The sequence below is a fragment of the Oncorhynchus tshawytscha genome, linkage group LG05 (assembly GCF_018296145.1).
Source record: "Oncorhynchus tshawytscha isolate Ot180627B linkage group LG05, Otsh_v2.0, whole genome shotgun sequence".
Lineage (NCBI taxonomy): Eukaryota > Metazoa > Chordata > Actinopteri > Salmoniformes > Salmonidae > Oncorhynchus > Oncorhynchus tshawytscha.
Window position 1 is genome coordinate 21,628,515 of NC_056433.1, and position 25,219 is coordinate 21,653,733.

At 43.8% G+C, this 25,219-nt stretch overlaps 1 protein-coding gene across 2 annotated transcripts in view; it reads left to right on the forward strand.

The window, feature by feature from the left end:
• LOC112250147 (centrosomal protein of 85 kDa-like) overlaps positions 1 to 24,796 on the forward strand; it is a 92,692-nt gene extending 67,896 nt beyond the window's left edge. For both annotated transcript variants that reach the window (XM_024420043.2, XM_024420042.2), the window contains exons 4-13: positions 7,072 to 7,157; positions 11,487 to 11,604; positions 12,434 to 12,631; positions 13,058 to 13,210; positions 14,051 to 14,205; positions 14,345 to 14,462; positions 14,812 to 14,862; positions 17,859 to 17,960; positions 19,740 to 19,923; positions 22,202 to 24,796. In XM_024420043.2, coding sequence (XP_024275811.2) covers positions 7,072 to 7,157; positions 11,487 to 11,604; positions 12,434 to 12,631; positions 13,058 to 13,210; positions 14,051 to 14,205; positions 14,345 to 14,462; positions 14,812 to 14,862; positions 17,859 to 17,960; positions 19,740 to 19,923; positions 22,202 to 22,365 — 1,329 coding nt within the window. In that variant the 3' untranslated portion in view covers positions 22,366 to 24,796. The remainder of the gene's footprint in view (positions 1 to 7,071; positions 7,158 to 11,486; positions 11,605 to 12,433; positions 12,632 to 13,057; positions 13,211 to 14,050; positions 14,206 to 14,344; positions 14,463 to 14,811; positions 14,863 to 17,858; positions 17,961 to 19,739; positions 19,924 to 22,201) is intronic.
• The last annotated feature ends 423 nt before the right edge of the window (positions 24,797 to 25,219 follow it).

A 25,219-nucleotide genomic window follows, 5' to 3' on the forward strand; every position in this document is an offset into this window, starting at 1 on the left:
TCTTTAGATGGAAGCCTGTTGCCGGAGAGAGAGATATATACAGTATGGTCTTGGACCAGTGACAATGAGAGGTAACCGGAACCTGGGTCTAGGGGTGGCTGCTGGGGTTAGGCTTAGGTCTCTCTGTGGTTGATGCATGAAATTAAACCATTGCAGTATAAAAACGTGGGTGTGTTGTGAGGTTAGCAGTCCCGGGGTGACAAACTCAGCCAAAGGGCGGTGGGTGTGTTGTGTTGGGTGCTATCAGCTGGTAGGGAATGACAGCTATGCCTTAGACCAGGCATTCACCCCTAATCTTAAAGTAAACCCTCCCAGGTCCGACCCAAGAGCCTCCGACTGAATGGTGACACACAAGCTCACCCCTCCACTCATCCCGTCTCTCTTAACGTACTCTCTCACTTTCTGTGTGTCTCTCCCTCTCTTTCTCTCTCAATTGAACAGGCTGATCTCTTTCATTGATTACCAGAGAAAGTGGTATCCAGCATACGATGCCATTTAGTTTTTAGTTCCATGTTCAAAATCGACCATCATCCATCAATGTTGTTTCAGCGGCAGTAGAGCCACACTCCAGTGGGTTTCTTCCTGTTAACTGAGATTATCAAAGAGGGACATGTCAATGAAGTAAAGTGGGCTGTTAAGAGTTAGATAGTGGACTCTTTTATCAGTATTGGTGCCTTAGTGACTCGTGTGACCTACTAAGGGTGATGGAGAATCTACTGAATAGGGAATTTCCTTGTGCTGGATGGATCCCCAGTTCATTCCCTTGTGTCCTCATTCTCTCACAGCAATGTCACCGAGAGAGGCAGGACAGGACAGAAACCACCAGTCCGAATTTAGACCGTGGTCTGTTTGGACAGTGACTTCCGCTCCTGTGGGTTGTTCCTGCTTCCAGAGACACACATAGTTTCCTCTACACGGGGACATCTCCTCAGCTTGCCATGCTTGGTATTTACGCTCTATTTAGACCAGCCTAAAACGAAAGGGAGTTGGGGCTTTCCTCTGTTTCCTTTGAAGCAAAAGATGTAAACACTAATACTTGCCGATATTGTCAGAACTAACGAGCATTGACGTATGTTTTTAGCCTTGTCCCAGGCCGGCTGTGTGTCTGTGTTGTGATGAGAGGGCCAAAGCCAACAGTGGGACCCCCAGAGTTCAGGCCAGTCCCTGTGGGCCCCACTGGCCTGTCTTACCCCGGCCTGGCCTGTCTTATCCTAACCTGTCTTACCCCGTCCTGCCCTGGCTACTTCACACAGCTGCTCAGTGTTGTGGAAACTCCCCACCTCTTGTTTGTTGTCACTACAGAAAATCCTCATGGGGGGTAGAGAGACAGAGACAAGAGCTCTACAGCTGATTCCTAGCAAACCAAAATTGGTTCTGTGAATGTTCCCAGAACATTCATTAGGTTAACCTAAATGTTCTAATAACACAAACACGGTCCAGTTATGCTTATGATTATACAATGTTTGTTTAAATCTTTCACCTGATCTTGCAAGAATGTCCCAGAAGACATTTTGTCTGTACTTTAAAGGTTGCCAGAATGTTTCATTAGTTTGTGGGAACAGAATGGGGACATCACAAGAGATATGTTCCCCACATTTTGTCCCACATAATGTTGTAAAAACATTACTGGGACATTGTGTTATTACATTACCAGGAAACCTAATAAGAACATTCTGTGGTGATTGTGCACAATATTTTAGTGAGTTTTAGGAGAACATTCCGTTTAAAAAAATGTGTTATCAAAAACATTCTTTGAATGTTTTGGGGATGTTGTCAATGTAATGCTAGATAGAATCCTAACTAGACCTTAAAGGTGCACTATGTAGTGATTGTATGATTTAATAATAAATGATTGTATTTTTAAATCATTTGTATAAGAAATGTTTTTAATAATTAGCCTAATTTCAGTTTGTGACAATAAAAAGCAAGTATAGTGTAGACAATCATTGTACCATCTTACCTGCTTTGAAATATATTTTCCATCACCAAACATATTTTATTTTCAGCTGTTTGAAGCTGGTGTACAAAACCAAAATAAAAGATGCAAAAACAAAACTTAAGAACGGGAAGCATAGAAATAGCGCACATATAACTGATCTACCGCTTCTTTGACTTGCTTTCAATGAGAATGACAGATCTATAACGCACATTTCTACATGAATTTTGTCAGTTCGCCCAAATATTACAGCTTTAATGGGAATGTTAGCCAATGTCCTGGTAATGTTCCCAGTTTGCTGGGGAGGGCATTAATAACAGAGGTATTTATAACCTGGTGGCCGGCAGGTTCTGGTTTGCTGGGGAGGGCATTAATAACAGAGGTATTTATAACCTGGTGGCAGGCAGGTTCTGGTTTGCTGGGGAGGGCATTAATAACAGAGGTATTTATAACCTGGTGGCAAGCAGGTTCTGGTTTGCTGGGGAGGGCATTAATAACAGAGGTATTTATAACCTGGTGGCAGGCAGGTTCTGGTTTGCTGGGGAGGGCATTAATAACAGGTATTTATAACCTGGTGGCAAGCAGGTTCTGGTTTGCTGGGGAGGGCATTAATAACAGAGGTATTTATAACCTGGCGGCAGGCAGGTTAACTCAAAGTCTGACCGTCACTGGAACTATTTTAAAGAGAGGATTACTGAGGGGTTACACACATCTAATAAGAGGCGCTGTAAAATGAAGAATGTGGTTATGTGTCCAGGATCCATGTTATTGGTGTGCACTTTTTGTGCACATAGCACCTAGGGCTACTAAGGCTGAGGTGGATGATGACTGCCAGACCACCACAGTTGTCAGAAGGAGATCCTAGTGTTGTAGACACAACGTCCAGTCCACCACACCAGGATACCTACGGGATTTTCCAGGGTTTTAAATGTTTCTGTTGAGCGATACCCTGAATGTACAAAACATTAGGAACACCTTGCTAATATTGAGTTTGCACCCACTTTTGCCCTCAGAACAGCCTCAATAGTGTCGGAGAAGGGACTCTACAAGGTGTTGAAAGCGTTCCGCAGGGATGCTGGCCCATGTTGACTCCAATGCTTCCCACAGTTGTGTCAAGTTGGCTGGATGTCCTTTGTGTGGTGGACCATTGTTGATACAGACGGGAAACTGTTGAGTGTGAAAACCCCAGAAACACTGCAGTTCTTGATACACTCAAACCGGTGCGCCTGGTACCTACTACCATACCCTGTTCAAAGGCACTTACATATTTTGTCTTGCCCATTAACTCTCCGAATAGCAAACATACACAATCCTCAATTGTCTGAAGGCTTAAAAATCCTTCTTTAACCGTTCTCCGTCCCTTCATCTACACCAGGCTTCCCCAACTGGCAGCCCATGGTAGTTTTCAGAGCAAAAATAAATATATTTTTTTAGGGATGCACGATATATCAGTGAACATATCGGAATCGGCCGATATTGGCTAAAAACGCTGGGCCAATGGGACTCCCAATCACAGCCCGATGTGATACAGCCTGGATTCAAACCAGGGACGGTAGTGACGACTCTGCACCGAGATGCAGTGCCTTAGACCACTGCGTCCATGTGTGTGTTAACTATTTAACTGTACTAGAATGCTTAAAACGCCACTAAAATGTTAAATATCGGTTATCGGTATTAGTTTTTTTTTTGGCAAGGAAGATATCGGATATTGGTATCGGCCAAAAATGTCATATCGGTGCATCACTACTTTTTTAATTGTTTCTTGTTGGACATAAAAGTGTAGCTCCAAGAGATTGTAATTATGAAAATCTGTTCCAAAGTATCCCCACGCATATTAGAGAGACACACGTGATCATATACAAATGTAAGCAAGGTTTGAAATGATTATGTTTAGTCAAATATAATATCTGTTTGGGATTTTTGCGATCAGTTTGCAGTCTACAAATGATTTGTAATTATGTTCCTGGCCCCCCGACCATCCGCTCAAGAAACAATCAATAAGGGATCATAGCTTTCACCTGGATTCACCTAGTCAGTCTGTGTCATGGAAAGAGCAGGTGTCCTTAATGTTTTGTACACTCAGTGTATGTTGCAGCTTAGATGTAGCAGCCTCCCATACAATCCATTCATCCCTTTATGGAGACTGAGACCAGCTTATAATATAAAGGATCATCATCAGCAGGCAGAAAACTGCAGAAACCCATATCAAACAGAGGCGGTAACTGAATTTCTCCGTAAGAAAACTCATTTTTGTCTTTCCGTTTAAAAAGACGATCATGCCTACTGAACATGACTCGGGTCTCTGAAGAATCAATCAATTAGAATATTTACCTGGTCAATATGTCAATGTATTATGTCTGTTTGTAACTGGGAAATTGTGATCATATTATAAATTGTATTTTAATGCTTTGGGACTCTTGGGAGATTAGTCCAAATGAGGACTAAACGAGATCCTAATAAAATGAAACACAATCAAATCTCTGCCCTGTGCTCCTGCAGTAGCTGGTAGCGAGGACATACCTGACCTTATAATGGGACCTTTTCAGCACCCTGTTAGAGGGGCACAGCGTGATCTCTGTGACAGCTCCTCAGCAGGGGCCTGCTTCAGCCCAGCCTTCTGGAACATATACCTTGTTATGCTATATAGTCTTGTTATGCTATATAGTCTTGTTATGCTATATAGTCTTGTTATGCTATATAGTCTTGTTATGCTATATAGTCTTGTTATGCTATAGAGTCTTGTTATGCTATATAGTCTTGTTATGCTATATAGTCTTGTTATGCTATATAGTCTTGTTATGCTATATAGTCTTGTTATGCTATAGAGTCTTGTTATGCTATATAGTCTTGTTATGCTATATAGTCTTGTTATGCTATAGAGTCTTGTTATGCTATAGAGTCTTGTTATGCTATAGAGTCTTGTTATTTTTTATTTTATTGAACCTTTATTTAACTAGTTAAGAACAAATTCTTATTTACAATGACAGCCTACCAAAAGGCAAAAGGCCTCCTGTGGGGATGGGGGCCTGGGATTAAATATAAACATAAATAAAAAATATAGGACAAAACACACATCACGACAAGAGACAACACAACACTACATAAAGAGAGACCTATAAGACAACAACATAGCAAGGCAGAAACACAACATAACAACAACATGGTAGCAACACAACATGGCAGCACAAAACAGGATACAAACATTACTGGGCACAGACAACAGCACAAAGAGAAAGAAGGTAGAGACAACAATACATCACGCAAAGCAGCCACAACTTATTACCCCAAAATGACAACGGCAAAACAGGTTTTTAGGCATTTTTGAAAATTAATTAAAAAATAAAACACTGAAATATCACATTTACATAAGTATTAGACTTTTTACTCAATTATTTGTTGAAGCACCTTTGGCAGTGATTGCTGGGCCAGGTGTGCCTGGGGAGTTTCTCCCATTTTTCTCTGCAGATCCTCTCGAGCTCTTTCAGGTTGGATGGGGAGTGTCGCTACAGAGATGTTCGATCAGGTTCAAGTCTGGGCTCTGGCTGGGCCACTCAGGGACATTCAGAGACTTGTCCCGAAGCCACTCCTGCATTGTCTTGGTTGTTTGCTTAGGGTCATTGTCCTGTTGGAAGGTGTACCTTCACCCCAGTCTGAGGTCCTGAGCGCCCTGGAGCAGATCTCTCTGTACTTTGCTCCGTTCATCTTTCCCTCGGTCCTGACTAGTCTCCCAGTTCTTGCCACTGAAAAACATCCCCACAGCTTGATGCTGCCATCACCATGCTTCACCGTAGCGATGATGCCAGGTTTCCTCCAGACATGACGCTTAGCATTCATGCCAAAAAGTTCAATCTTGGTTTCGTCAGACCGGAGAATCTTGTTTCTCAGTGTCTGAGAGTCCTTTAGGTGCCTTATGGCAAACTTCAAGTGGGCTGTCATTTGCCTTTTACTGAGTTGTGGCTTACGTCTGGCCACTCTACCATAAAGGTCTGATTGGTGGAGTGCTGCAGAGATGGTTGTCCTTTTGGAAGGTTCTCCCATCTCTACAGAGGAACTCTAGAGCTCTGTCAGAGTGACCATTGGGTTCTTGGTCACCTCCCTGACCAAGGCCCTTCTCCCCCGATTGCATAGTTTGGCTGGGCTGCCAGCTCTAGGAAGTCTTCGTAGATCCAAACTTCTTCCATTTAGGAATGATGGAGGCCACTGTGTTCTTGGGGACCTTCAATGCTGCAGCCTTTTTTTGGTACACTTCCCCAGATCTGTGCCTCGACACAATCCTGTCTCGGAGCTCTATGGAACATTCATTGGACTTCATTGCTAATTTTTTGCTCTGACATGCACTGTCAACTGTGGGACCTTTATATAGACAGGTGTGTGCCTTTCCAAATCATGTCCAATCAATTGAATTTACCACAGGTGGAGTCTAATCAAGTTGTAGAAATATCTCAAGGATGATCAATGGAAACAGGATGCATCTGAGCTCAATTTCAAGTCTCATAGCAAAGGGTCTGAATACGTATGTAAATAAGATATTGTTGTTTTTTATTTTGAATACATTTGCGAACATTTCTAAAAATGTTTTCGCTTTGTCATTATGGGGTATTGTGTGTAGATTGATGAGGAAAAAACATTTATTTAATACATTTTAGAATAAGGCTGTAACGTAAGAAAATGTGGAAAAAATCAAGGCGTCTGAATACTTCCTGAATGCACTGTAGTCTTGTGCTGTATAGCCTTGTTATGCGACAAGAGATTAGTCACCCACTGATGCAATGTTCAAGAGACGCCCGCCTACCTGCCTGGCCGCAACACCCTCTCCCACATGCCTGCATAGAGGAGGGCTAGGTTATACAGCATATACTGTAGGAACGTGTGAAGGCACAGTGTGTGGAGTTGTACGTGGGCTTTGAAGACAGATGGAAGGTTTTAATTAAGCTGTGGCTCATGTGTTTGGATAGGGACTACAGTAGATCAGGGACTACATTAAGTTCATGAATGCAAAATGGCTTTTGGCTAGTTGAGTCGCTTGCTTGGGTGTCTCTTAGTTAAACCTTTATATTGTTGAGGCTGATGTGGATTGGCCTGTTTACTAGATGTTATTGTAAATGTGCTGATCGACTTGTATGTTTCTTGTGCAGAAGCTGGGCGGAGCCTCCCTTCCTGTGAACACTCTGGTGAAGATCAAAGAGGGCCTGCTGCGACAGAGAGAGCTGGAGATTGACAGGTCAGTAATACAGAGGAGGAGGGCCATTTCAACAAGCAGGGCTGCACTGAATCATTGGGAAAAGCAGGGGAATTAATTACGGCTGGAGAAAAACACACCAGAACAATTCTAGGAGGACCACACCAAAATCAGTCTTATTGTGTTGGGGCCGCAAACATGTCTGACTGAGTCTCTATGCACCTCATTATATTTCACCACTGTGTCTGACTCTGTTCGTCGCAGTAGAAAAAGCATTGTCAGAGAAAGTGTCCCTTCCCTTCGGGGTGTCATTGCCCAGGGGAAGGTTAGTGCACTGTCGTCTCTGATATGATGGGGCAGTACTGCATTCATTTTTCTATGGGCCACACACTGTCACTGTCACCCCTTCGAGGCACACAGACACACATTTTTTCAATGACCTTGAGCAGATGTCAGTGTGGCGGCATGCGGCCACACACGTCCGAGGTGTCCCCTTTCAGAGTGGCAGGCTGGCGCTGACAGGTCAGGCTGGGCAGTGCCAGGGGAGGGGAGCGGACAGGACAGGGTCACCTATCACCACCCACCCATAGATTACTGTAGGAAATACAGGCAGAGACACAGCACAGAGACTTACCCTGCCGCACCGAAACATAGACTGGCCTTAACATAAAAGGCTGGGCCGGGCTTTGAATTGGAGGGATCAGTGTGTAACCCAGCCATTGATTTATATATACACTAGATGACTGATTCGGGCACTGTTTTGAAGTCACCGTGCCACCATCTTGGAACTCCCCCACCAGTGTAAAAAAAAAAATATTTTGGAAGCTATAGAAATGCATTTATTAATATCTACATTCATTTTTGCCACACTTCTTATATTACAGACACATTAATGCTTACTTTAAAATTATATTCTGAACAAAAATATAAATGCAACATGCACCAATTTCATTGACTGTACTGAGTTACAGTTCATATCAAATCAAATCAAATGTATTTATATAGCCCTTCGTACATCAGCTGATATCTCAAAGTGCTGTACAGAAACCCAGCCTAAAACCCCAAACAGCAAGCAATGCAGGTGTAGAAGCACGGTGGCTAGGAAAAACTCCCTAGAAAGGCCAAAACCTAGGAAGAAACCTAGAGAGGAACCAGGCTATGAGGGTTAGCCAGTCCTCTTCTGGCTGTGCCGGGTGGAGATTATAACAGAACATGGCCAAGATGTTCAAATGTTCATAAATGACCAGCATGGTCGAATAATAATAAGGCAGAACAGTTGAATGTGAGGTAATCAGTCAATGTAAATAAATTCATCAGGCCCTAATCTATGGATTTCACATGACTAAGAATACAGACATGCATATGTTGGTCACAGATACTGTACTGCCATCCTTTAAAAAAAATGGGCCTCATGATTTCAGCAAAATATTTTTGTGCAATCCAATTGCCTGCCCATACCATAACCCCACCGCCACCATGGGCCACTCTCTTCACGACGTTTACATCAGCAAACTGCTCGCCCACATGCATACATGTGGTCTGTGGTTGCGAGGCCGGTTGGACTTACTGCCAAATTTTCTAAAACGATGTTGAAGGCGGCTTGTGGTAGAGAAATAAACAAATTCTTTGGCAACAGCTCTGGGGGACATTCCTGCAGTCATCATGCCACTTGCACACTCCTTCAACTTGACACCTGTGGCATTGTGTCGTGTGACAATACTGCACATTTAGTGTTCTTTTATTGTCCCCAACACAAGATGCACCTGTGTAATGATCATGCTGTTTAATTAGCTTCTTGAAATACCATACCTGTCAGGTGGATGGATTATCTTGTTAAAGGTGAAATGCTCACTAACAGGGATGTAAACAAATTTGTGCAAAGAATTTGATAAGAAATACACTTTTTGTGGGTCTGGAAAATGTCTGGGATATTCTATTTCAGCTCATGAAACATGGGACCAACACTTTACATGTTGCGTTTATATTTTTGTTCAGTGTATTATGTGAGCTAAACAGAAAAATGAAAATATATATACAGTACCAGTCAAAAGTTTGGACACACCTACTCATTCAACAAGTGCTCAGCATATGTGGGAACTCCTTCAAGAGTGTTGGAAAAGTGTTCCAGGTGAAGCTGTTTGAGAGAATGGCAAGTGTGCAAAGCAGTCATCAAGGCATAGGGTGTCTACAAGGCAAAGGGGGGCTACTTTGAAGAATCTCAAATATAAAATATAGTTTGATTTGTTTAACACTTTTTTGGTTATTACATGATTCCATATGTGTCATTTCATAGTTTTGATGTGTTCACTATTATTCTACAATGTAGAAAATAGTAAAAATAAAGAAAAACCCTGAAATAAGTAGGCATGTCCAAACTTTTGACTGGTACTGTATATATAAAAACATTTTCCTTAAAGTATAATTTACCTAATGTTACTGGCCCCGCTACAACAAAATACTTAAATACATATAATTTTGTCCCTAAAACATTTAATTGAAATTCTGTAGATTTCCATTCATTCCTATGGAGGACTGCTCCTACTGGGTAGTGCCAATATGGCCGACCGATGGCTTCAAAGCCCCTCAATTGCCAACACATAGCATCAGCAATCCACGGTTTATATACATATTTGAACGCAGCCCAGCCTGCTCCTTCTTGAGACTGGTCAATTGTTGGTACCTAGGCGTTATAGTGAATTAGACGAGATGCTATGTGCATTAGATATGGGATTAACGGTTTCTTACCATTATGTTTCTAGCCATGAGTTGGGTTAACAGTAGGCTGTTCAGAGTGTTCAAGGTTGGACTTTCTCAAGTGTATGCCTCCTGATTCAGAGGGGTTGAGTTAAATGCGCAAGACACATTTCAGTTGAATCGGTTCACTTTCCCTTTTATTAATTATCTCCCTCAATGTGATGCAAATTTCACCACCAGGTGGCATTCTTAACCAAACCTACATACACTGAGTATACCAAACATTAGGAACACCTTCCTAATATTGAATTGCACCCCCCCCCCCCTTTTGCCCTCAGAATTGCCTCAATAGTGTCGGGGAAGGGACTCTACAAGGTGTTGAAAGCGTTCCGCAGGGATGCTGGCCCATGTTAACTCCAATGCTTCCCATAGTTGTGTCAAGTTGGCTGGATGTCCTTTGGGTGGTGGACCATTCTTGATACACAAAGGAAACTGTTCAGCGTGAAAAACCCAGCAGCCTTGCAGTTCTTGACACAAACCGGTGCGCCTGGCACCTACTACCATACCCTGTTCAAAGGCACTTAAAATCTGTTGTCTTGTCGATTCACTCTCTGAATGGCACACATACCCAATCCATGTCTCATTTGTCTCAAGGCTTAAAAATCCTTCTTTAATCTGTCTCCTTCCCTTCATCTACACTGATTGAAGTGGATTTAACAGGTGACATCAATAAGGGATCATGGATTCACCTGGTCAGTCTGTCATGTAAAGAGCCGGTGTTCCTAATGTTTTGTCAACTCAGTGTACATGTGTAGTATCTTAATTCGACCAGTTTCTCACAGCAGGAAAAAATACCTACAGCAACAGGAAATGTGAATTATTATGTGGATTATAATGAATGTACAGTGTTGTAGAGGTTGATACATTTTTAGCCACGATAAATCTGACATTTTGTCAAGTGTGAATTACAAACTTTAGAAGGTTTTTTAATCCTTGAATACACTACAATTTATTGAATATAGTATATCGGTACACAACATTTAGTATTCCTATCTTGATCCAGTAGCATTAATCAACACTCCCCTTTTATTTAGCTGAAAGGCAGAAAATGTCAAGGTAAGAGCATTAGGAGCTGATTATAAATATGACATTCTTTCAGGGCAGGGGGTTTAGGGGAGTGAAATTGTGCTTGCCTCATCAGGATAGCATGCAGGCAGCTGGCCCGCCCTCCACTAGAGAGAAATATTAGACAAGTGATTTATACTGAGTGGAGATTCTGTCACACAGCCTTAATCTTCATGTTTTACTGGCCAACCACAGGGCCCAGTACAAAGCACCGTATATTACCACCTGTCCACAACGCTGACACAGAAGTACCCAGGGCTACATATGTATGCTGTATGCTATATGCTATAAACTCTAGTGGCATTAAGATGGATGTTATTATATATTGTTATTATATACCTACATGATCCGCACAGAGTGGGCATTCATTGGCCTGCTGCCTGTGTAATATAGATAATGGAGAGAGCTGGCACTGTGTGTGACCATTGCTTATTTTACTGTGTACCTCATAAGATGTTTTCCTATGTTAGTATGACTTGGATATCAGTATACCTGCTTCTGTAATCAATAGTGATGTGTCACTGACATGTTATTCTGGTGTGTGTTTTACAGACAAAAGCAGCAGATCCTACAGCTCCATGCCCGGATCAGGGACAATGAGCTGAGAGCACAACAGGTCCTCCAGAGCCAGAAGGGGCGCTGTGACGACCCCTATCTACTTAACGCTAAGGTAATAAAATCTAGTGTATCAGTAACTGCCAGCAGCATACCACCCTGTGTTACACTGCTGGCTTTCTTCTGAAGCTAAGCAGGGTTGGTCCTGGTCAGTGCCTGGATGGGAGACCAGATGCTGCTGGAAGTGGTGTTGGAGGGCCAGTAGGAGGCACTCCTCTGGTCTAAAAAATATTCCAATTCCCCAGGACAGTGATTGGGGACACTGCCCTGTGTAGGGTGCCGTCTTTTGGATTGGACGTTAAACGGGTGTCCTGACTCTCTGAGGTCATTAAAGATCCCATGGCACTTATCATAAGAGTAGGGGTGTTAACCCCGGTGTCCTGGCTAAATTCCCAATCTGGCCCTCAAACCATCATGGCTACCTAATCATCCCCAGCTTACAATTGGCTCATTCATCCCCTGTAACTATTCCCCAGGTCATTGCTGTAAATGAGAATGTGTTCTCAGTCAACTTACCTGGTAAAATAACAGATTTAAAAAAAGTAACAACCCAACTGTCTTACCTACTATACAGTTATTCCCAACTGTTTTACCTACTATACTGTTATTCCCAACTGTCTTACCTACTATACTGTTATTCCCAACTGTCTTACCTACTATACTGTTATTCCCAACTGTCTTACCTACTATACTGTTATTCCCAACTGTCTTACCTACTATACAGTTATTCCCAACTGTCTTACCTACTATACAGTTATTCCCAACTGTTTTACCTACTATACTGTTATTCCCAACTGACAGAAGGTTTTAACATTCCAAGCGTTGACATATCTGGAACTTTTTAAAAGAATGACAACTAATGTATCTCCTTGTCTCTTTCCCAGGAGTCTCCATATGACAGTCCTGTAGCACAGCCCCACCCCCAGCTGCAGGTCCCAGATAGGGTGAGTCCTCTGTGCTGTGACAACGGGGCGCTGGGCCATAAGCTGGCCGCTGCAGAGCTGGAGGTCATCCACCTCAACGAGTTCCTCAAACAGAACACCCAGAAATACACAGAGGACATCAAGAAGCTGGAGGAGAAGGTGACCAACGGGCACAGTACACAGATCAACCTTAACACTAGGCTCAACCACAAACACCAGCCTCAAACACAAACACCAGCCTCAACCACAAACACTAGCCTCAACGACAAACACCAGCCTCAACCACAAACACCAGCCTCAACCACAAACACTAGCCTCAACCACAAACACCAGCCTCAACCACAAACACTAGCCTCAACCACAAACACCAGCCTCAACCACAAACACTAGCCTCAACGACAAACACCAGCCTCAACCACAAACACCAGCCTCAACCACAAACACCAGCCTCACCACAAACACCAGCCTCACCACAACCCTAATCCTAACCCTAACTCTAATGTAGTTCATGTCCACACCCCGGATCAACCCCAGTCAAAATTCTAACCCTAATGAATGTAATCAACCATTTCTCCTGCCTTTCAGATGAAGACGCGCGACCGCTACATCAGCAGCCTGAAGAAGAAGTGTCTGAGGGAGAGTGAGCAGAACAAGGAAAAGCAGCAGAGGATAGAGACCCTGGAGAAGTACCTAGCTGACCTGCCCTCCCTCGATGAGGTCCAGACCCAAGCCCAGCAGGTAGTTTGTCTCCCCAGCCACAGGACCACCTCAGGGGGTCCCGTCTGGCTGGCTGACCACAGGGGTTCTGCTCGCATCTCTACTGACATCTCTGCTAGTATCTCTGCTAAGCTTCTTAGTTATTTGATGGCCATGTTAGAATACTTTTTTTTTTTTGTATTATTATGAGAAAGTACACGAGCTAGCCTGTATGATCTTGATTTAGTTTTAGGGTTAAGATTAAAGTCACGGTTCTGGTGAGGGTTAAAGTTTAAGGTTAGTGGTCCTTTGGATTTGTGGTCATTGGTCAGAAAGCTCCTTATTTCTGCCCTCTCTAGTGTTGCCAGAGAGTCAGACCCTGCTAGTGTATCTGCTAGTTAGCGTCTCAGTGCTAAGCTAACACCTGGTAATGGAGCGGGGGCGTCTCTTCATTACAGCTCTGTAATCTCATTAGACCTGATTAGATCAGCCATTTCAGGCTGCATTAGTGGTAGTGGTAGAGTGGGATGGGATGGGAGTTCAGAGTGGCTATTAACAGCCTTCAGTCAACCTTAAGATAATATGTCTCCTATTGTGTTTGCCCTGTCTATCTTTACTGTAATGATAATTAAATCATTGTAAAATATATTGTTGTTTAATGGTAATCATGCAATACACCACCTTGCCACCAGAGGTCAATAAGAACCAAACAGTGTCAACTTTATTTAGTGGTTTGTGTGTATTGGGCACTGATATTCCTTTGGCCAGGTCAGTCTTAGTTACTGGTCTTTGTGTACACAATGTTACTGTGGTGTTCTCTGAGATGTGCTTGAGATAGTGTGTGTATAGTCCTAATGTTCTTTTCCTGTATGTGTTCATCAGCTGGAGGATGGTCAGGGGAAGGCACAGGGTCTGCAGGACACAGTGGCTTGTCTGGAGAAGAGTCTGGAGGAGGGCTGCGCCGTGCTGCAGGCGAAGGAGGACCTGATTGAGACCCAGTGCAAGCGGGAGAAGGAGCTGGTGGCTGCTGTACAGAGGTGTGTCGGAAATACAATCTTCCTCTGCAACTCCTCCTCCTAGTTGTAACAGTGTGTTAAAACAGTCAGAGCTGGTAAGTTGGGGTTGTGTTGATGACAGACGGTGCCCTAACGCTGTGTCTCTCCCTGGCTCCCCCAGCCTGCAGGAGAAGGTGGAGCAGTGTCTTGAGGACGGGGTCCGGCTCCCCATGCTGGACCTGAAGGAGCTGGAGGTAGAGAACGCACGGTTACAGGAGCAGCAAGCCACCACCACCGAGGTGAGACACAGAATCCATACAAACGCAGGGTTGCATGCAGACACACACAAAGACACACACACACTTAACGCTAAGGTAAAGCCTCATCTAGTGTATCAGCAACAACCCAACTGTCTTGTCTACTATACTGTTATTCCCAACTGGCAGAAGGTTTTAACATTCTCAAGCTTAGTCTCAAGCTTTGACATTTGTTGATATATCTGGAACTTTTAAAAGACTGACAACTAATGTATCTTCTTGTCTACACCACAACACGCAAACACACACAACACAAACACACACAGGGTCACTCAAAGAGATGAGCCAGGCTGCTACCAGACATTTACAATGCCCCTCTGCTCTTTTTCAGCTGATAGACAATCAGAAGAACCAGATTGAAAAACTTACCCTTGAGCTGACGGTAAGACCCTGCTATTAGGGGTGTAACAGTTCACCAAACCCCACAGTTCAGTACGTGTTGCGGTTTCAGAGTCACGGTTCCATTTCTGATTCATAATACTTGATGAGCTCATCATCTGGAATAACAACAACTTTTCTGAAATGAAAACGATTACTCATCGACAACACTAAAATAAAGTGCAATATGTGTGTAACCATGGCTCAGACATTGTATAGGTCTATGCTATAGTGTTTTCTTACAAAGACAAAAATATGTGCACTTGTGTGACTCTCATAAAGGGGGCGTGTCTATAGTACGGTACACTTCGGGGTAATGTGATGGGCTGTCACTGTTAAGTAGCTCTCTGCAGCCCTGGAGGTCCATCCATGTGTACGAAGCGCAACACAGGGTGCGTTGACCAATTCATTGACAACTACAGCTTTAGCTTGCTAGTATAGAGCGAGGGGAAAAAGTTGTTAAGGTCACTCGAGCACTTTCACGAGGTGCTGAAACCCCCTATTCTTCTTCACCACAAAGAGTAGGCTCATATCCGCGGCTGCGGCTGTAAACATACCTATCGCTCGTTATGTCTTTGGCCTGGTCAAAATCAGCTGCCAGGGGCTGCTTGAATGCAGAGGGGAGACCGAAGTTGTGTTCTTTTTTTGCGTTTCCATCTTGCTCCGGTGGTAGGAATACTGGTGGGATGTCGGTAAATGTATCAACATGTCTGAGGTGTTGGCTGCTGCATAGACTATTCTCATTGGGCAGTGGAGACATACTCTCTCTGTCCGTCGTCGTTGTAACCTACTGGGAAGACCAAATGTTCCCAAACTGGAGGTTTAAACGATGATGGAGAATCCTCCTAGTTCATCCATTCACCACTCACCATCGTACAGAACTAGTTCATCCACCCCACCACTCACCATCGTACAGAACTAGTTCATCCACCCCACCACTCACCATCGTACGGAACTAGTTCATCGACCCCACCACTCACCATCGTACAGAACTAGTTCATCGACCCCACCACTCACCATCGTACAGAACTAGTTCATCGACCCCACCACTCACCATCGTACAGAACTAGTTCATCGACCCCACCACTCACCATCGTACGGAACTAGTTCATCCACCCCACCACTCACCATCGTACAGAACTAGTTCATCCACCCCACCACTCACCATCGTACAGAACTAGTTCATCGACCCCACCACTCACCATCGTACGGAACTAGTTCATCAACACCACCACTCACCATCGTACGGAACTAGTTCATCAACCCCACCACTCACCATCGTACAGAACTAGTTCATCAACCCCACCACTCACCATCGTACGGAACTAGTTCATCCACCCCACCACTCACCATCGTACGGAACTAGTTCATCCACCCCACACTCACCATCGTACAGAACTAGTTCATCCACCCCACCACTCACCATCGTACAGAACTAGTTCATCCACCCCACCACTCACCATCGTTCACCAGAACTAGTTCATCGACCCCACCACTCACCATCGTACGGAACTAGTTCATCGACACCACCACTCACCATGATACGGAACTAGTTCATCAACACCACCACTCACCATCGTACGGAACTAGTTCATCGACCCCACCACTCACCATCGTACGGAACTAGTTCATCGACCCCACCACTCACCATCGTACGGAACTAGTTCATCGACCCCACCACTCACCATCGTACGGAACTAGTTCATCGACCCCACCACTCACCATCGTACAGAACTCGTTCATCCACCCCACCACTCACCATCGTACGGAACTAGTTCATCGACCCCACCACTCACCATCGTACGGAACTAGTTCATCGACCCCACCACTCACCATCGTACGGAACTAGTTCATCAACACCACCACTCACCATCGTACGGAACTAGTTCATCAACACCACCACTCACCATCGTACGGAACTAGTTCATCGACCCCACCACTCACCATCGTACGGAACTAGTTCATCGACCCCACCACTCACCATCGTACGGAACTAGTTCATCGACCCCACCACTCACCATCGTACAGAACTCATTCCCGGCTGCGCCCCACAAAAGGACCGTTTGAAATGCACCAATTAAGATTTGATTTTGATTACAAGGGGCGCATAGGATCTTGTTGTTTTAACGGAATAGCTTGAAAGAAATTCAGCTCAGATTTACTCATACAACGCAGTGTAGGCATAACCTAGAGGTGTTATGAGAATTTTGTTATCAATGTTCATTAACGTCAATTACTCAGTCTGCAACCCAGAGTTTGTAAGATTCTGGTTGAATGATACAGGCAATTTACAAAAATCAAAAGTGTTTATTCGCGAGAACGTTTCAAAATCAAAAATGCAAACCCAGTCTTTATAACACACACAAACAAGTTCAAATCTTAAGCTACGCATTGCTTAGACAGTCTGTGTTTTTCCACTACATAGATACATTGTTTAATCTGCAACATGTTTCATGATTTTCTGCCAGCCTAACAGTATCTCCCCTCCACGGGTGGAGACAGAATGTAAAGAACACAGTAGTCCAGCTTGTCTGTCGACAGCTCCTCTTATCATTTGTTTCACACTTGCACCCTGCTTACATACTAAAAAGGAACAAAAGGTCCTTGTTCTAATTCTGACTGAAACTACACACATCAGATTATAGTTTTATGATTCTAATACAGTTCATACAATTATATGGTTTCAGAGTGGAATTATTTAATCATTATCTTTAGACATAAATTATTTTATCAATAGGCCTAGTGCTTTTATTTTTGGGTTCACAGTGCGGACCGAGGTTTCGATACCAAATGGTTTCGGTACAAATATATGGACCTTTACACCCTTACCTGTTATTAGACTTAATTTGGGTCAACAGTATGCTTCAATCAGCCGCTGTTGTAGTAGTTGTCATGTTGTGTGTGTGTCTTTATGTCTGTCAGTGGTGGGGATGACGATGAGTCATCACTGTCATCAGAGCATTATACAGTATGTGACGATGTCTTGTTGTTCTGCTGCAGGCTGTAGAGCAGAGGCTGCAGAAGGAGCGATGTCTCTCCCAAGAGCTCCAGCAACAGCTGCAGGGCGAGGACCTGGCTTCACTCGCTGACACCCTCCATCAGGTAACCAGCCCCACGCTGCCTCTTCAAACATGTTGAAATAAAGAAGGCTACACAGGACTACTCCCACAGAAAGTAGGACTATTCTTGGGAGCAGACATTTTTTTTATTTCTCAGATTTTCCAACGGCTAGAGTGGTGTAGCTAGCTAGTATCCACTGTAGCTGGTAGCTTCCTCTCTCGCTCTCTCTCCACCCTACATCCTGACAGACAGTTTTCTCTGTCCCAGGTTTAGCTGGTGATGGAGAAGTCCATTCACCACCATTCTGTTCCTCTACAGGCCCTTTTTGTCCTCAGATCTTTTCATAGCAGCAGTCATGAATAACCCAATATGGCCCCTTCAGCACTACCACACGGACCCAATTAGAATTCATGGTGTCATTTTTCAACTCTCCCGCCCGTCTCAAGGTGAGGATGAGCCTGGTGATAAAAGGTTTGAATTCATGCAGGCGGTAATGTGTGTGTCCTGTACATAGGAGAGGTGGAGTACACACACACACACACACAGAAGGCTGACAGCCCAGCACCATACATTATCCCTCTGACAGGGAAACAAAAGGCAATTATCAGCTGGAAGATTCCCCCGCCTGGCTCCCACAAGGGAAGGTCGCTGATTTGGAGAGAGGGATGGGGGAGTACTTGTTGGCTGACCTTGCCTGGCTCTGCAGTGACTCCCAGGAAGCTCCTGTCTGAAGGGACAGAGAGATATGACGAGATAGTCTACACAGCGCCCTGTCTAGGATCACTGGTTTTAATTTGACCGTGCTCTCCACTGCTCTGTGTGGCTCGTGAATGTTGGAGGCTGGGTATTTATCTGCACACATACTATACTCCAGCACCATGTAGAGCGATTGAGAGGGGAGGAGAGAGATTTGACTCCCAGCATTACATGTTTACATTCATGTAATTTAGCAGACGCTCTTATCCAGAGCGACTTACAGTAGTGAGTGCATACATTTTCATTCGAGTCCCCAATGGGAATGGAAGCCACAACACTGGCATTGCAAGCACCATGCTCTACCAACTGAGCCACATGGGTGGGTGCCTTTAGTTACATAGAGATGATACTGAGGTGAAATGGCCTCCATTTTGGGAGAGCAGGAAGTTGGATAATCCGCCCGAAAAGGACTTTGCAGCAACTTTGACTTTTCGGCCACCTCTGTGAGTGTTAGTGTTAATAGGATAACAAGGTATCATAGCGAGTTATAATGATGGTGATTATTATTCTAATTTTCTCCTTGGTATTCTGTGAGACATTTAGAGACTCATTTGGAAGTGTATATTTTAACTCTTGTGTTTGAAAGCCCAGCCATGGAGAGGGTGTTGAAGTGTTGATGATCCACACAGGGAGACATACGGAGCTTTAGATGCCAGCGGCAGCTCTGCAGCAGTTCTCCCTCAAGTTCAGTTTTAATGTAAAAACAAATATACACTCCAAGCCCTAATGGACAAATCCACTTCTGTTCAGAAATAATTGTATGGCTGTCATGTTATAACACAAAATAATTTGAGTGTGGCTACACTCCCTCCAGCATTTTACAATGTGTATTTATTAATAAATGCAATCTGGCAGCGAATAATAATGAAGCTTTTCAGCACAAAAGGATTTAGCCAATGTAGGTCTCAGTCCAGGAACACTTGATCTACTTTAAACTGGCGCAAAAATCTGATTTAATGTTTGGGGGATTTTGTGTTTTACTGAACACTCCTGAGCTCTGCTGCATTAGCGTTTTGTTTGATAATAAACCCAGTGTTGGTCTCTAAGCTGTGTGTGTTTCAACAGAACCAAAGGCAGGTGGAGGATGGCGTGGTGATTCAGCAGGGCTGCGGGGGCCAGGAGCCAGAGGCAGGGCCCCTGCTGAAGGAGATGTCCTTTTGTCTGCTTGACCTCAAGGCCCTCTGTAGTATCCTTACCCAGAGGGCCCAGGGCAAGGAACCCAACCTGGCACTTCTACTGGGCATCAAATGTAAGGAGATACATGTTTAATCCTCTTAAGCTGGGATTCAAATCCGATCGCAGCTTTGGACAATGTGCCATTTCAAAGGTCATTTCCAATTGAGCCGACAATGCAGCACTTTACAGTGAATGTGGTCTCCGCAAACGCAGAAACATTGCCTTTAAAACCTGCATTGCCGACAGAGCCTCTCCAACCTACACACACACACACACACACACACAGTGAACTACTGCCATATGTAAACCCAACATTAGCTCCTCGGACTAGCCTATCTACTCAGTTATAGGCTTCTGAATAGCTACTTCATAGTTTTAGGGCATCAACAGTAATTCCACTGAGGAAGACATTACTTCTCTAACTACCTACCTTCCAGTTAAGACTTCCCAACCATCTTTGTGATGTCAAATTACTTGAACTCCTTTTGAATTTGATGTTTGGTCCCACCTATTCTTAAATTGTTTTCTGTCTACCTCAGTCGGCAGTAGGATGCACTTCTTTTCCCTAAGAAAACAGAGGGGGAATTAGGCTGTCAGCTCACAACAACAAGCTCCTCTGAATACATTAACAGTCGTGGCCAAAAGTTGAGAATGACACAAATATACATTTTCAAAGTCTGCTGCCTCAGTTTGTATGATGGCAAGTTGCATATACTCCAGAATGTTATGAAGAGTGATCGGATGAATTGCAAAGTCCCTCTTTGCCATGCAAATGAACTGAATCCCCAAAAAACATTTCCACTGCATTTCAGCCCTACCACAAAAGGACCAGCTGACATGTCAGTGATTCTCTCGTTAACACAGGTGTGCGTGTTGACGAGGACAAGGCTGGAGATCACTCTGTCATGATGATTGAGTTCACATAACAGACTGGAAGCTTCAAAAGGAGGGTGGTGCTTGGAATCATTGTTGCTCCTCTGTCAACCATGGTTACCTGCAAGGAAACACGTGCCGTCATCATTGCTTTGCACAAAAAGGGCTTCACAGGCAAGGATATTGCTGCCAGTAAGATTGCACCTAATTCAACCATTTATCGGATCATCAAAAACTTCAATTGTTGTGAAGAATGCGTCAGGGCGCCCAAGAAAGTCTAGGAAGTCTCCTTTAGTCTCCTAAAGTTGATTCTGCTGCGGGTTCTGGGCACCACCAGTGCAGAGCTTGCTCAGGAATGGCAGCAGGCAGGTGTGAGTGCATCTGCACGCACAGTGAGGCGAAGACTTTGAGGATGGCCTGGTGTCAAGAAGGGCAGCAAAGAAGCCACTTCTCTCCAGGAAAAACATCAGGGACAGATTGATATTCTGCTGAAATTTTATTTTCTGATGAATCCTCTTTCCGATTGTTTGGGGCATCTGGAAAAAAGCTTGTCCTGAGAATACAAGGTGAGTGCTACTGTCAGTCCTGTGTCATGCCAACAGTAAAGCATCCTGAGACCATTCATGTGTGGGGTTGCTTCTCAGCCAAGGGAGTGGAGTCACTCACAATTTTGCACAAGAACACAGCCATGAATAAAGAATGGTACCAACACATCCTCCAAGAGCAATTTCTCCCAACCATCCAGGAACAGTTTGGTGACGAACAATGCCTTTTCCAGCATGATGGTGCACATTGCCATAAGGCAAGAGTCAACTAGGTGGCTTGGGGAACAAAACCTCGATATTTTGGATCCATGGCCAGGAAACTCTCCAGACCTTAATCCCATTGAGAACTTGTGGTCAATCCTCAAGAGGCAGGTGGACAAACAAAAACCCACAAAATCCAAACATAGATTATGCAAGAATGGGCTGCCATCACGATGTGGCTCAGAAGTTAATTGACAGCATGCCAGGGCAGATTGCAAAGGTCTTGAAAAAGAAAGGGTCAACACTGCAAATATCAACTTTGTGCATCAACTTCTTGTAATTGTCAATCAAATCCTTTGACACTTATGAAATGCTTGTAATTGTACTTCAGTATTCCATAGATATTGTCAGATGTTAGACACTGAGGCAGCAGACTTTGAAAATGAATGTGTAATTCTCAACTGTTGGCCACGACTGTACACTTCTTTCACTCTGAACTAGATAAGAGCGGTCACTTTCCCCCCCTTCAGCCTCACTGGAGTACCCCCCCCACTCACTCACTCGACAGGACCTGTCGCACAGCATGAAAAAAAAACATGACAGAAGATACACTCATCAAAACCTAGCGTATTTCACACGATGCTCATTGACAGAATTCATAGTCTTGCAATGGTAGATTTGAGCTAAAGCGCCATCAGATTGACGGTGTATTTCTCTCTCTGACCCCCATAGCGATGAGCATGTCAGGGGAGGAGAAGGACAACTCTCTGGTGGAGGACAGCTTGCGGGCCAAGCTGCTGGAGGTAGGCCAGCTTAGGAAGGACATTGAGGACCTGCGCACCGCCATCTCTGACCGCTACGCACAGGACATGGGCGAAAACTGTGTGACGCAATGACACACCCGCCATGAGGGGGCACTGATGCCCAGCGACGGCGTGCCCGCTCATCAAGGCTTCTGTGTCACAGCCAGTGAGGGTAGGAAAACATCCTGATTGGAGGAAAACCAGGAAGAACAGTGTTAAAAATGGAATAAGAAACTAGGTACTGTCAATGCTGTATTTTATTTCTATCCAGTTGTACGTGATGGAGGTATCTAGCTCCAGCTTTCTGAATGTAGGATCAAGCTGTGAATCAAGTTTACAAGGAAGTCTTAAAATAGGATGTTTTGATTTTTCAAATGTCAATTGCGCTTCCTGTGTAATAGAATGAATTCCTGCATGATCATGTACATATTGCTTCATGCAGAGACTTATACCTGAAGGCCCTGCCCTCACAGAGGGAGTATGTGTTTGGCCCCTCCCACACAATCTCACCGGCCAGTAGGAAACTGACTCACTGCTGCTCTGTCATGTGCCTCTGTGTGTGACAGCTTCTCCACGAATCAGCTGTCCTCTTCCTAAGTTGTCTCCAATGGCAACCCATAGTGCTCCTCTCACATCGCCCCGTGTGTTATCCAAAGACAAACTCCCCAAACTCTCAGCAGCTGCCCATAGTAGAGACTGCCTAGTGGCACTTCTTCCCTTGGCTCCACAACATGCCACACAAACTGGCCAACCAAGAGGCTGCTTCTGTTCCTTTTCAGCATTTCCGGTTCCTTGTTATGGGTGTTTCTTCTGTGTGCAAGTAGTTCGCTATTTGGGATATGAATGGTGTTATTTGGATAGATATTTTTAATGAAAAAGCATGGCAATAACCCCTTTCATATTATTTGCTGTTGTGTTGAACATAATAGCATCAGGTAATATTCAGGTGTTTTTCTAACAATTAAATTCAGGAATTGTTTTTACAAGTTCAGATTGACTAGTAAGATCAGGGCTTAATACTGCCCCATTATTTAAATGCATTTACATAGGCAGCACAATTCCGATCATTTTTCCACTAATTGGTGAGCCGATTAGTCAAAAGATTAATTATTGGAAAAAAAATTGGGCTGCTTGTGTAAACACAGCCATAGATACCATTTGATTGAGACTAAAACTAATGCAAAACCAGCAGCACTTCTACAGTATAGGCCCATATTACCTACTGGGACTCAACTCATTTAATCCATTGTCAATATAGGCAACAGTTACACATTGAGTTGACTGAGGAATATTCCTCCAACCTCAACCACAGAGGGGTCTCTAATGCATCCATGAGAATAATCTTTGGTTCACATTCTTCTGTTTTTACTTTGATTGCTGTTCCCACTATTTGTCACAGGAACTCTTACTTCATCTCAAACTATTTGGAATGTGAATTTTAGCGAGCCGGTCATGACAACCAACACATTACTGTTTGCTATAAGGCAGGGTTTCAAACTGTCCTCGGACCCCCCCCGGTTTGTTTTCACCTAACGCGACACAGCTGATTCAAATGATCAAGCTTGATTTGAATCAGCTGGTGCAAAACAAACCCTGCTATAAAGTGTTATACATTTTTACAGCTATTGTAATTTATCCTGGTGACAAGTGGTTAAAAAAAAAGGTAATCAGTTTAGAGCCAAGTCAATTTTGCATGTCTCAATTTAGACTAATGTAGGTTGTAGAGTATTCTATTATACTGTTGTATTACCAATCTTAGAAAGGAAACACATAGGCTATGTAAAATGTTTTGGCAGGTTACGATAAAGAACAATGGTCGACTCGGGCCTAGATTCAAACCATACCACTGAAGAGCGGCATTTTAAGGTCATTTCCGATTGGGCCGACATGCAACTTTTACCATGATTACAGTCTGAGAAACTTGCCTTTAGAAATTGCACAGGTCTTCAGAAATATAGATTGAATCTAGTCCTAAGCCTTACATGGAAACTAATATGCAATGTCACATGCACCAGCTAACACCTCCCATTCATTAGCAGATCTGAAATGTTAGTTCTTCTGTGCCTTTTAATCTATGCAGCAGATAAGAGCTCCTGTTTCTCCCTATTGACAGGGTCTGGAGATAACTATTCTGCATCTTGTAAATAAGAGGCTACCCCTCACAATTATGCTAAGCCATAGCCACAAAATAAATAGCCACTCAGGTAAATTAAGGCCATAGCAGGCCCTTGTGAAACCTGAATGTACTCTGATGCACAGCATCCATTGTGAGGTGTAGGTCTGTGGGAGTGTAGTGCTCATGTAGAGGGAAACCGGTGTGGTTGTCATGGCTGTCTGCACTGGAATAGGAGCCACTGGTTGGCTTTCCTGTACATAGGAATTTCTGTTTGTTACACTTCGTTTTGCAGCTAGATTTTATGAATGCCAAAAAGTTTATTTATATATGTTCCTAAAAGTATTTTTCCATTTAAGGCTTGATTGTCATTTGTACAGACTGCAAATAAAATATTTTTCTATAACAGTTTAAGTGTTCTCTAGGCCAATCTCTGCTATTACACACTAGAGGTCGACCAATTAATATCGTTATAGCCGATTAATCATAACAATCGGTAATCAACATATTGGGACACCAATTAGGACTACGTGGCAGGCTGACTACCTGTTACGTGAGTGCAGCAAGGAGCCAAGGTAAGTTGCTAGCATTAAACATCTTTAAAAAACCTTAACATAAGCACTAGTTAACTACACATGGTTGATGATATTACTAGTTTATCCTGCATTGCGGTGCCTGTTAATTTATCATTGAGTCACAGCCTACGCTGCCAAACGGGTGATTTAACATGAATTTCTCTTAACTCGGGAAATTGTCACTTCTCTTGCGTTCTGTGCAAGCAGAGTCAGAGTATATGCAGCAGTTTGGGCCGCTTGGCTCGTTACGAACTGTGTG